The 13754-nt window shown below is 44.8% G+C and overlaps 1 protein-coding gene across 3 annotated transcripts in view; it reads left to right on the plus strand.

Annotated features, from left to right (window-relative positions):
• Positions 1-13754, plus strand: part of LOC125455374 (RNA-binding protein 25) — a 163149-nt gene that overhangs the window by 40068 nt on the left and 109327 nt on the right. The window contains exons 1-3 of one of the 3 annotated variants that reach the window (XM_059649381.1): positions 9349-9441; positions 10152-10300; positions 12672-12838. In XM_059649381.1, coding sequence (XP_059505364.1) covers positions 12798-12838 — 41 coding nt within the window. In that variant the 5' untranslated portion in view covers positions 9349-9441; positions 10152-10300; positions 12672-12797. Of the gene's footprint in view, positions 1-9348; positions 9442-10087; positions 10301-12671; positions 12839-13754 lie in introns of those variants that run through there. The other 2 variants (XM_059649380.1, XM_059649382.1) reach the window with 2 other exon arrangements.

Consider the following 13754-nt stretch of genomic DNA (forward strand, 5'->3'; position numbering starts at 1 on the left):
GTTTTGGTCTACTCACATGGCCAATGTCCTTTTACTGGCTCTTAACATTGTAGTCAAATTTGCTGATGATGTCATAGTCAGAAAGCAAGTGTGAGGAAGATGCAGTCAGTCCCTTCGCCAAAGTTATTAGCGTGTAAAGTCGTTAAGTGTCAAAGCCTCAGTGTTGATTCCAGCACAATCCACTTGTTACAGTTAGCCAACATGAAACATTTCTTATCTGTTTCCTATTAGCCTGTTCTACATCCATGCTAATGGATCAACCTCAATTCTCATCTTGTACGGTAACCTTTTATGTCGCACCTTTTAAAAATCAAAAAACACTTACCTAAGGGAATTACTTTAAATAACTCTAGAAAGGCCAGTATTCTGTCACTAAGTCACCATTTATTGACATGTGGAGAGACCTGGACACCACTCCCACTCCCTCAGATCCAGCTTTCGAAGTGAACAGGATGTCTGACACTCCTGTTCTTATTTGCCAACCAGGACTCCCTGATTTGACGAGATTAACAATGCCAATCAGGAGTATTCTGTGATGTCCACCTGTCTGATTTATTTCCAATCACTACACTACTGTTTGTTACTTCCTCAAACAAACTGGTTTGTAAACATGACTTCCTTTCACAACAGCAGGTTGACTCTGTCTGATAGTATTGCGGAAGCACAAGCATAGAAACATGGAAAGGAGGAGGAGTGGACCATTTCATCCCCATTTGTCTGTTCGACGTTCGCATGCCTGTGATCCTTTTAGCCCCAAAACCTAAGACTAACATATATAACTATAATTTTCTAAATGCATTTTACGAATTGACGAACAGCTGCAGAATTTTAGAAATGTGTCATGCCATGGGTTATGCACTGGAAGACTGAAGGTTGGGTAACATGGTGCCACTATTTGAAGAAGATAGTAAGAAAAAGCCAGGGAAGAAAAGACTGGTGAGCCTGACATCAGTGATGGACAAGCTGTTGGAGGGAATCCCAAGAGAAAGGATTCACATGTATTTGTAAAGTCAAGGACAGATTAGGGACAGTCAATGTAGTTTTGTGTGTGGGAAATCGTGTCTCACGAACTTGATTGGGTTTTTTGAGGAAATAACGAAGAGGATTGATGAGGGCAGACCGGTGGACATGATCTATATAGACTTCACTAAGGTTCCTTATGGTAGACTGATTAGCAAGGTTGGATCACATAGAATACAGGGAGGACTAGCCGTTTGGACACAGAACTGGCTGGAAGATAAAAGACAGAGGATGGCGGTAGAGGGTTGCTTTTCAGACTGGAGGCCTGTGACTAGCGGTATGCCACAAGGAGCAGTGCTAGGACCACTGTTTTTTGTTATTTGACAAGTAAGGCAATGAATTCTGGGCAGGATGGGAACATGGGAGTGGGATATTACAGCTTTTACAGACCCATGGCTAAGGGAGGGTCAGGACAGGCAGCTCAGTGTTCTGGGGTACAGACACTATAGTAAGGATAGAAGGGGAAGCAAGAGAGGAGGGGGATTAGCAGTTTTGTTTAGGGAAAACATCATGTCAATATTTACAGAATATTCCTGAGGGACCATCTAGTGAAGCAGTGTGGAACATAAGGAGTTGATCAGTTCGATGGCGTTGTACTAACCCCCACCCCTGTCCCCACAATAGTCAGCAGGAAATGGAGAAGAAAATATGTAGGGCGATTGTGTATAGCAGGGTTGTAAGAGCAGGGGATTTTGACTTCCCATACGTACACTAAGACTGCCATTGTGCTAAGGGCCTGTATGGGTAGAGATTTGTTAAGTATGCTGAAGAAAACTCACTCAATCTACATGTAGATGGTCCGACTAAAGAAGGGACAAAACTTGACTGTCTCTTGGGAAATTAGGCCGGGCAAGTGACTGAGGTATTAGTGAGGGAGCACTTTGGGACCAATGACCATCATTCTGTTAGTTTAAGATAGTTCTGGAAAAGGTTAGGCCCTGTTCACAAGTTAAAGTTCTAAGTTGGGGCAAAAGCCAATATTGATGATATTAGGCAGGAACTTTCAAAGTTGATTATGGGAGGTTATTTGCAAGTAAAGGAATGTATGGCAAGTGGGAGGCTTTCAAAGGTGAGATAACGGGTGTTCAGGGCCAACATGTACATGTTAGTGTAAAGTGCAAGGCTGACAGGCGTAGGGAATAGTGGATGCCTAGAAATGTGGATAATCTAGTCAGAAGGAAGTGAATGGCAGGTATAGAAAGCTGAGATCAAGTGAATTCTTTGAGGAGTGCGAGATTTGTAGGAGTACACTTAAAAGGGAAATTGGAGGGCAAAAAAGGAATAAGAGTTAGCTTTGGCAGACAGGGTAAAAGAGAATCCACAAGATTTTACAAGCATATTAAGGGCAAAAGAGTAACTTGGGAGAGAATAATGCCCCTTAAAGATCAACATGACTGTCTGTGTGCAACCACAGGAAATGGGTGAGATCTGAAATGAATATTTTGCATCAGTATTTACCACGGACAAAGATATGGATGCTCAGGAATTTGGGGAAATAAATAGTGTTGTTGTGAACAGAGTCCACGTTACAGAAGAGGTGCTGGAGGTCTTAAGATGCATAAAAGTAATATATTCCCAAGAACTGATCAAGTGTATACCAGGACATTTTGGGAAGCTTAGGACAATGGATGCGAGTTTGCTCGCTAAGCTGGAAAGTTAGTTTTCAGACGTTTCGTCACTATTCTAGGCAACATCAGTGAGCCTCTGGTGAAGTCTTCGTGGGTGGCACTCTGTCGGATGGCGTTGATTTCCCATCTTCGGGCCAGTTTTAGCGTATTGTGCCCATAGGTGCTAGCGAGTTTTGAGAAGATTTGTAGCTCATGTTGAGTTTCTGGATGTGAGTTTGCTCACTGAGCTGGAAGGTTAGTTCTTCAGTCGTTTCGTCACCATTCTAGGCAACATCAGTGAGCCTCCGGTGAAGCTTAGGACAATGTTGAAGGGCCCGTGGCAGAGATATTTGTATCATTGACAGCCAGAAGACTTGAAGGTAACTAATAGAACATAGAACAATACAGCATTGTACAGGCTCTTCAGCCCACAGTGTTGTGCCAACCCATTGTCCTACTAAGATCAATCTACTCCACATACCCCACACTTTACTCTCTTCCATGTGCAAGAATCACTTAAAAGTCTGTAAAGTATCTGACTCCACTACAGCAGCCTATTCCACATGCCCACCACTCACTCTGTGAGGAACCTATCTCTGACATCTCCCCTGTACCTTCCTCCAATCACCTTAAAATTATGTCCCCTTGTAATCATCATTTCCGCCCTGCGAAAGTCTGACTATCCACTCTATCAAGCCTCTCACCATCTTGTAAACCTCTATCAAGTCACCTCTCATCCTTCTTCGCTTCAATGAAAAAAGCCCTAGCTCTCTCAACCTTTCCTCATAAGACCTGGCCTCCAGTCCAGACAGCATCCTGATAAATCTCCTCGGCACCCTCTCTAAAGCTCCCACATCTTTCCTGTAATGAGGTGACCAGAACTGAACACAATATTCTAAGTGTGGTCTAACGAGAGTTTTATAGACCTGCAGCATAACCTCACGGCTCTTCAACTCAATTCCCCTGCCAGTGAAAGCCAACACACCATATGCCTTCTTTACAACCCTATCAACTTGGGTATCAATTTTGAGGGATCTATGTATGTGGACCCCAAGATCCCTCTGTTCCTCCACACTGCTGAAAATCCTGCATTCAAATTCGACCTTCCAAAACGAATCACTGTACACTTTTCTGGTTTGATTTCTATCTGCTACTTCTTTGCCCAGCTCTGCATTCTGTCAATGTCATGTGGCAACCTACAACAGTTCTCCACGCTATCCACAGCTCCACCAACCCTTGTGTCATTGGCAGCCTTACTTACCCACCCTTCCACTTGCTCATCCAAATCATTTGTAAAGATCACAAAGAGCAGAGGTCCCAGAACAGAGCCCTGCAGAATACCACTGGTCATGTGGTGTCATTATTTAAGAAAGGTGAAAAGCAACAGTCTGGGTACTACAGACTGGTAAGCCTTACATCAGAGAAAGGGTCAATGGACCTGAAACTCTCATTTCTCTTCACAGATGTTGCCTGACCTGAACTTTTCCAGCCACTTCTCTTTTTGTTTCTGCTTAATAGCATCTGCAGTTCGTTCAGTTTTTACCAGTTGTTGAGAAGATTGAGAAAGACAGAATCTACATGCCTTTGGAAAAGCAAGGTCTGATTAGGGATAATCACATGGCTTTGTGCATGGAAAATCACATCTCAGTAACTTGCTTTGAGTTTTTTTGAAGAGATGACCAAGAAGATGGATAAAGGCAGAACAATAGATGTTGTTTACAATGGATTTTAGCAAGACCTTCAGCAAGGTAGACAGGTTAGTAAGGTCAGATCATATGGGATCCATGGAGAGCTAGCCAATTGGATACAAAATTGGCTTGAAGTGACTGTGTGGTAGGAGACGGTCAGCGGTGGAAGAGGGCTGTTGTTCAGACTGGAGGCCTGTGACCAGTGGTGTGCTGCAACGATCAGTGCTGATTCCACCTGTTTGTCATTTATATAATCAATTTGGATAAGAATAAGAGAGGCATAACTAGTAAGATTGAAGATGACACCAAAATTGGTTGTATAGTGGACAATGAACATGGTTGTCTGTGAGTACAATGGGATCTTCATGAACTGGGCCAGTAGATCTAGGAATAGCAGATGCAGTTTGAGTCACATGAATGCAAGCTGCTGCATTTTGGTAATACAAACTAGGGTAGGACTTGCACAGTGAATGGTAGGACACTGGGGATGGTTATCAAATGGAGAGATCTATGGGGTGCAGGTATATAGCTCCTTGAAAATGGCATTACTGGTAGACAGAATGGTGAACAACGCATTTGGCATGCTTGCCTTCATTGGTCAGAACATTAAGTAGAGGAGTTGGGGTGTCATGTTACAGCTCTATGAGACATTGATAAGGACATATTTGGAGTGCTGCGTAGAATTCTGGCCATCCTGTTATAGGAAAGATGTGATTAAACTGGAAAGGGTGCAAAAAAGATAACTCAAGGTTGTTAGTGAAACGAAGATTTGAGTTATAACGAGAGGCTGGATAGGATAGGACTGTTTTTGCTGGAGCATAGGAGGCAGAGGGGTGTCCTTATACAGGATTAAAATTTTGAGGTGCATAGAGAACGTGAACAGCCAAAGTCTTTTCCCCAAATTGGAGGAGTCCAAATCTAGAAAGTATTAGGTTTAAGGTGAAAGAGGAAACATTTGAAAGGGCCCTGAGGGGCAACATTTTCACACAGCAGATGGTGCATATGTAATAAGCTGCCAGAGGAAGTGATAGATACAAATACAATTACAGCATTTAAAAAGACACTTGGACAGGTATATTGGATAGGAAAGGTTTAGAGGGATGTGGGCCGAACACAGGTAAGTGGGACTAGTCCAGCTTTGGAAACCTGGATGAGTTTTTGGTTTTCCTTTATTCATTCACAGGATAAGGGCGATGCTATCTTGGCCAGCATTTATTGCCCATCCCTAATTGCCTAGAGGGCATTTATGAGTTAACCACATTGCTGTGGGTCTGGAGTCATACGTAGGCCAGGCCACGTAAGGATGGCAGCTTCCCTCCCTAAAGGGCATTAGCGAACCAGATTGTTTTTCTATTGGCAGTGGATTCACAGTCATCATTAATTCCAGATATTTATTAAATTCAAATTCTGTTGTGGTGGGATTCAAGCTCAGGTCGCCAGAACATTACCTGAGTCTGTGGATTAACAGTCTAGGCCGTTGCCTCCACTGGGTTGTGCCAAAGGGCCTGTTTCTGTGGTCTATGACTCTGACTCGAACTGAAGTGAATCATCCCTGAAACCATTAGCTCAAACCTCTTCTGCACTGTTTCCAGTGTGTTCATATCCTTTCTATAGTATGGCGTTCATAACTACACACAATCCTACACCAGAGGTCTGGGTGGGGAGGTTATGTCTGTATTTGTGAAGCTTGGAATACTGTATGCCTTGTAATAGCTCTATCCCTCAGTCCTTCACACATGCATCCATTGTCACAGCTCCTGCACACCCTTTTGAATATTATTCTTTATTTTATACTCTCTCCATGTTCTTTGCACCATAATGGATCACCTCTCACTTCCCCACATTCAACCTCACTTGACACCTCTGCACCCATATCTTTCAACTTGTCAATATACTTTGAAGTCCTATTTTGTCCTCCTCACAATTTACAAATCTTCCATTTTTTGTCATTTACAAACTTTTAAACTGTCCCCTGAACACTGTGATCAAGGTCATTTAGATCAGGAAATGCAACAGTCCCAATACCAATGCTTGGGGAACTCTACTTAAACTTCCTTCCATCCTATCAATCCACTTTCTATCATTCGGCCATTTCTGAATACATATTGTGACTGCCTCTTTTAGTCTATAATCTATCAATTTTCTTAAGGCTATTGAGTGACATTGTATCAAACACCTTTTAGAAGTCGAAGTACACTAGAATCATAGAATCCCTACAGTGTGGAAACAGGGCCTTCAGCCTAACAGGTCCATGCCAACCCTCAGAGCACCCATCCAAACCCATCCCCCTATAACCTACCTAATGTACAAATTCCTGAACACTATGAGCAATTTAGCATTGCCAATCCACCTAGCCGGCACATCCTTGGGCTGTGAGAGGAGACCGGAGCACTCGAAGGAAAGCCACGCAGACATAGGGAGAATGTGCATACTCCACACAGACAGTCACCAAAGGGTCTCTGGTGTTGTGAGGCAGCAGTATGCCTCCATACTGTACCACTACTTGAATCGCCTTCCCCTTTTCAATCCTCTGTTATGTCTTCAAAAATAAGTTAATTTGCTGTAATTTTTCCTGAACCAACCCATACTGACTTCTGGATCAACCCATAATTTCCCATGTAACTATTCCTATCCTGAATAATTACTTCTAGATTCCACCACTAAGTTAAACTGACTGTCCCAACAAATAGAGACCAATCTTTACAACCTTTTATGAACAGGTAAAGGTACAGTTGCCAGAGTCCTACTGGACCAGAATGGTTGTTGTTTCATTAGAGAGCAATGACTGATAGTAGTTTAACCTGAGGGTCACCATGCCTCAGGCAGAGGTTGAGGTTGAGAAAGGAAATCTTTCATGATAATCAGAGTGTGGGAATTGAACCCATGCTGCTGGCTTCACTGTGCATTTCTCCAAGCCCCTAGCATTACTCTCAAATCTGGGGATGTTTGAGAGTTCTTTGCCAGTGCCACTACAAGTTACACTCTGATTTCCTTTGATATTCGTCAGGAAAAGATGGAGATCATATCTAATGAAAAGATCAGGCATTTGTCAAATTACAGTAGAACTGTATAGTTGAGCTGGTTATATATTTTCTCTGGAGCAGATTACAGTTTTGATGTGTGGGAGTTTAATGCAGAGACTATTTTAATTATAAACAAAAACAAAAAACTAAATTTTTAAAAATTAGTTCTTATTTTTCTATTCTTAGGTGATTGAGAAGAAAATGGAGCTAGCATAATAGATAACAAAGTGTGAAGCTGGATGAACACAGCAGGCCAAGCAGCATCTCAGGAGCATAAAAGCTGACGTTTCGGGCCTAGACACTTCATCAGAGAGGGGGATGGGGAGAGGATTCTGAAATAAATAGGGAGAGAGGGGGAGGCAGACCGAAGATGGATAGAGGAGAAGACAGGTGGAGAGGAGAGTATAGGTGGGGAGGGGATAGGTCAGTCTGGGGAGGACGCACAGGCCAAGGAGGTGGGATGAGGTTAGTAGGTGTGAAATGGAGGTGCGGCTTGAGGTGGAATGAGGGGATAGGTGAGAAGAAGAACAGGTTAGGGAGGCAGGGACGAGCTGGGCTGGTTTTGGGAAGCAGTGGGGGAAGGGGAGATTTTGAAGCTTGTGAAGTCCACATTGATACCGTTGGGCTGCAGGGTTCCCAAGCGGAATATGAGTTGCTGTTCCTGCAACCTTCAGATGGCCCATGTCGTCTAAGGAATGGGAGGGGGAGTTATTTATTGCGAACTGAGTAGAGGTGTTCTGCAAAGCAGTCCCCAAGTCTCCGCTTGGTTTCCCCAATGTAGAGGAAGCCATGGGTACAGTGGATGCAGTATACCACAATGGCAGACGTGCAGGTGAACATCTGCTTAATATGGAAAGTCATCTTGGGGCCTGGAATGGGGGTGAAAGGGGAAATGTGGGGGCAAGTGTAGCACTTCCTGTGGTTGCAGGGGAAGGTGCCAGGTGTGGTGGGGTTGGAGGGGAGTGTGGAGCAGACAAGGGAATCACGGAGAGAATGGTCTCTCTGGAAGGCAGACAAGGGTGGGGTTGGAAAAAATGTCTTGACTGGTGGGGTCGGATTGTAGACGGCGGAAGTGTCAGAGGATGATGCGTTGTATCCGGAAGTTGGTGGGGTGGTATGTGAGGACAAGGGGGATTCTCTTAGGGCGGTTGTTGCAGGGGAGGGGTGTGAGGGATGTGTTGTGGGAAATGCGGGAGACACGGTCGAGGGTGTTTTCGATCACTGCGGGGGGAGGTTGCGGTCCTTGAAGACAGCAGACATTTGGGATGTGCGGGAATGGAACGCCTCATCCTGGGAGCAGATGCGGCGGAGGCGAAGGAATTGGGAATAGGGGATGGAATGTTTGCAGGAGGGTGGGTGGGAGGTGGTGTATTGTAGGTAGCTGTGGGAGGCAGTGGGCTTGAAATGGACATCAGTTTCTAGCTGGTTGCCTGAGATGGAGACAGAGGGGTCCAGGAAGGTGAGGGATGTGTTAGACGTGGCCCAGGTGAACTTGAGGTTGGGGTGGAAGGTGTTGGTGAAGTGGATGAACTGTTCGAGCTCCTCATGGCAGCAAGAGGCGGCGCCGATACAGTCAATGTAACTGAGGAAGAGGTGGGGTTTGGGGCCAGTGTAGGTGCGGAGGAGGGACTGTTCCATGTAACCTACAGAGAGGCAGGCATAGCTTGGGCCCATGCAGGTACCCATGGCCACCCCATTTGTCTGTAGGAAGTGGGAGGAATCCAAAGAAAAGTTGTTGAGGGTGAGGACGAGTTCGGCTAGGCAGATGAGGGTGTCAGTGGAGGGGGACTGGTCGGCCTGTGGGACAGGAGGAAGCGGAGGGCCTTGAAGCCATCTGCATGGGGAATGCAGGTGTATAGGAACTGGACGTCCATGGTGAAAATGAGGTGTTGGGGACCAGGGAATTGGGAGTTCTGGAGGAGGTGGAGGGCATGGGTGGTGTCACGGACGTAGGTGGGGAGTTCCTGGGCCAAGGGGGAGAAAATGGAGCTAGTGGTTATTTTTAGAAATGTTTCATGCACCATTCTTCCTGACATGTTAATGCACCTGGTTTCCAAATAGTTCTGACTGGCCGAAATTGAAGATATATTTTCACTTGAAAAGGTAGGAAAACAGAAAAGGTTATTAAAAAATTCTGGTCACCAAGCCACAGGCTTTTGTGGAAGCTTTGGATTCAGTTTCTGTCAAAAAAATCATTTTAAAATTAACTTTTGTACAAGGGATATACTGAATATCAACCATTGAAGGTGATGCTGATTGTGGGATAATGGACACCTGATGAGAAGCATGGATGAGAAAGGATTACAGATTAATCTCGCTACCTTCGAAGATATCGAAAGGAAAGGAAATTCCATTAAGATCTTATAAGGGTCTTACAGTGGGGTGTCATTCAATGTAAAGATAATGGAGAACTTTGAGTCAATTTGATTTAAATTTATACATATAAATTCTAATTTGTACTAAAAATAAGAATCTGTTAATTACATATTAAGGATTTAATTATATTCAGGTGTTCAGTATTGTTCAGGGCCTTATATGATCTCTAACAGTTTGAAACTGACTTTTTCATGTGTTAAACCTGTTCAGAGTTATGACACACCTCTTGAGCAGGTGGGAATTCAGCCCAGGTCTCTTGGCTCAAGGAATGAACACTGCCACTGTACTACAAGAAGCCTCTAAAACTGCTTGAGTTAGGTGTTGAACATTTGTAATGTGTATACCATGTCAATAAATGTATGCTTCAATTGGCTACAGATCCCACCTTCATGATTTGGCAGTCCAGTTTTTGTTCTCTCACTCTCTTTTGTACACAGGAACATGATAACACCCTTTCCTTTGGAACGTTTGCTGCAAATATTCTGGCCTTGGAGGACACGTGAAGAATAACGGGTGGGTGAGAGCCTAAAAAGTCAGATTCTGGTTCAAGATAAATTCTAGTGATGAGATTGTCTGATCTAGAAAGGTGAGTCAACCTTCCCAAATGCATGTTAAGAAGCTTATCTCTGCATCTTAGCATCTCATTGAAAATGTAGTTCACGCGAATTAAATCAGCTTTCCAAAGTAACCACTGCATGGTCAAGAAAACTGTTATTTCACATACTCAGTTACATATAATTGCTATGTACATCACCACTTACTTCCAGCACTTTTGAGTTAAGTACTTACGGTTTCATCCTTACAGCAATATGGTTTTACATGATCTTTGTACTGAGTTGCAGTGCAAGTTCTACAAATACAGTCAAGGTCTTGAAGGGGATGACAGTCAGTGGCTGAAGGGCAGGGTGGAGTGTAAAGTGTTTGCAAGGTATTGTGGAAAGTAAAGAACAGGGTGGGGGGGAACTTTTGTGGGTTACAGGGAAGGATTGAACGTATCAGTTTGTGGGACAAAACTAAATTTCACAATATCTTGTGATTTTCAAAATGGTGAAATCCAAAGTTAGAGGAACTTAGAGGTGGGTGGAGGTAAAGTTTCGATCTTTTAGCTGAAGGAGCACCTGTTACTCGGCCCTTTGCAAGTTCCCCTCTAGCCACCTGCCATCCTAACTTAAAAACATATCACAGTTTCATGTAGAGGAGGCCACATCTGGAACAGCAGATACAGCATACCACATTCGCAGATCTGCAGGTGAACATCTGCTTGATGTGGAAGATCTTCTGGGGGCCTGGGATGGGGTTGAGGGGGTAGGTGTAGGGGCAAGTGTAGCAGGAGCAGACGCAGCAGAGGCGAAGGAATTGGGAGTAGGGGATGGCATTTTTGCAGGAAGGTGGGTGGGAGGAAATGTATTCTAAGTAGCTGTGGGTGTCGGTGGGCTTGAAATAAATATCGGTTTCCAGGTGGTTGCCAGGATGGAAATAGAGGTCCAGGAAACGGAGAGGGATCCAGGAAAGGGAGAGGGGTATCAGAGATGGCCCAGGTGAACTTAAGATTGGGGTGGAAGGTGTTGAAGTGGATGAACTGTTTGAGCTCCTTTTGGGAGCATGATGCGTCGCCATTACAGTCATTGATGTAACGGAAGGTGGGTTTAGGGCCAGTGTAGCTATGGAAGAGGGATTGTTCCACATAACCTACAAAGAGGCGGGCATAGCTTGAGCCCATGTGGTTACCCATGGCCACCTGCTTTGTCTGCAGGAAGTGGGAAGAATTGAAAGAGAAGTTGTTGAGGGTGAGGACAAGTTTAGCTAAGCGGAGGAGGGTGTCAGTGGAGGGGGAATGGTCGGGCCAGCAGTACAGGAAGAAGCGGAGGGCCTTTAGGCCATCTTCATGGGGAATGCAAGTGTATAGGGAATGGGTGTCCATGGTAAAGTTGAGGAGTTGGGGATCAGGGACTCACAGGTTTTGGAGGAGATGGAGGGTGTTGGTGGTGTCACGGACATAGGGAGTTACTGGACCAAGGGGGAGAAAGTAGATTCGAGATACAATCGCTGGGGCAGGAGCAGATGGGGACAATGGGTCCACCAGGGCAGTCAGGTTTGTGGATTTTGGGAACGAGAAAGAAACGGGTGGTGCGGGATTGGGGAATGATGAGGTTGGAGGCTATTGCAGGCTACAACTGCCCCTACATCTCCCCCCTTACACACATCCCAGGCCCCAAGAAGACCTTCCACATCAATCAGATGTTCACCTGCACATCTGCTAATGTGGTATACTGTATCCACTGTTCCAGATGTGGCCTCCTCTCAATCAGGGAAACCAAGCAGAGGCTTGGGGACCACTTTGCAGAACACCTACGATTGGTTCACAACAAACAACTGCACCTTCCAGTCACGAACCATTTCAAATTCCCCTCCCATTCCTTAGACGACATGTCCATCCTGGACATCCTACAGTGCCACAACAATGCCATCCGAAGGTGGCAGGAACAGCACCTCATTTCGTTTGATACCATTGGGATGCAGGGCTCCCAATGTGGACTTCACAAGCTTCAAAATCTCCCCTCCCCCAACCACATCCCAAAACCAGCCCAATTCATGTCCACCTCCCTAATCTGTCTTTGCTCCCACCTCCCACCTCAAGCCCCACCGGATTTCCTACTGACTAGCCTCATCCTGCCCCCTTGACTGTCTGATAGGACTGACCTATCCCCTCCTTAGCTCCCCACCCGCACTCATCTTTACTGGCTCCATCCCACCTCTCTGACCTGTGTCTCCTCTCCGCCTACTGTCTCCCTTATCCATCTTCTATCCACCCCCCCCCCCCCCCACCACTTATTTCAGAATCCCCTTCCCCTCCCCCAATTCTGAAGTAGGGTCTAGGCCCGAAACGTTAGCTTTCCTGCTCCTCTGATGCTGTTTGGCCTGCTGTGTTCATCCAGCTCTACACCTTGTTATTTCAGATTCTCCAGCATCTGTAGTTGCCACTGTCTCTGAAACAGTTCCATCAGTGTTGCTGAGTCAAAATCCTGGGGCTTTCTTCTTAATAGCACTATCGGTATTCTGGCTCCCAAGTACTGCAGAAGTTTATGAAGGCAGCTCATCACCACCTTTTCAACATCAACTATAGGTGAGCAATAAACACGGGACTAGTGAATATCACCCATGTAACAATAATTAATAATTAAAAAGCATGCACACAACTTTGGAGGAATGGATATACATTCAATTTATAAGAAGCCTCACTGGCTCCGTTGAGCACTCAAGGACTGAAAGTTTTAGTATCCTAGCTGAAAGCTCCTGCCAGACAAGAGGCATAATGGGGTTGAGGTTCAACTAAAAGTTTGAAGGGAGCACCATGAGGGCAGACAAGATGATCCCAGTGTAACCCCACCACCACCACTGGTGGTCATCATTGTAGATGAAAAAGTTCACAGACATGATTGAAGTTCCCCAGATAATACTGACTATATCTATGTACCTGAAAGTTTGGTTACAATGGTCTGCCCTCTGAAGCAATGTAGGAGTTTTCCAGGATATACTGGGGAAAGAGGCTATTTCCTGAACAGTACTTAGCAAAGGACATATCTATAGCATCATAGTTCAGCTTGCTGGGTGAACCTCAAAAAAAAATGATGACTGTATGCATCAAATTACTGTCTTGTAAAAACCATATCTTTTTATTTTTCTGTATTTTTGACTAAGGGCTGAAATAAGAAATTGTTTTACTAAGTAATGATTGTTGAAAGATTGCTGCAAATTTTTAAAGGCAAGTAACCTGACACCATGTAAGTGATGCTGATACAGCTGCTTGTTCAACTTGTAGTGGAAGCCTAGTCACAGATGGGTTTGAGCCAAGGGGCTGTCAGCTGTTTGGTCTATGGACCAGTGACCAGTTATTGATGACAGGGCCTCCTCCATGCCAACAACTATGTGATCCATTTCAAGATAGCTAAACAGCTTTGGGGTATGAATGTTTGAGGAGCCATTGGATCGTCACAAGAGCAAAAGCTGTTTCTTTACTGTGTAGGTAGCAACCACTTTAA

This window comes from Stegostoma tigrinum, chromosome 10 (genome assembly GCF_030684315.1).
Source record: "Stegostoma tigrinum isolate sSteTig4 chromosome 10, sSteTig4.hap1, whole genome shotgun sequence".
In the NCBI taxonomy this organism is placed as follows: Eukaryota; Metazoa; Chordata; class Chondrichthyes; order Orectolobiformes; family Stegostomatidae; genus Stegostoma; species Stegostoma tigrinum.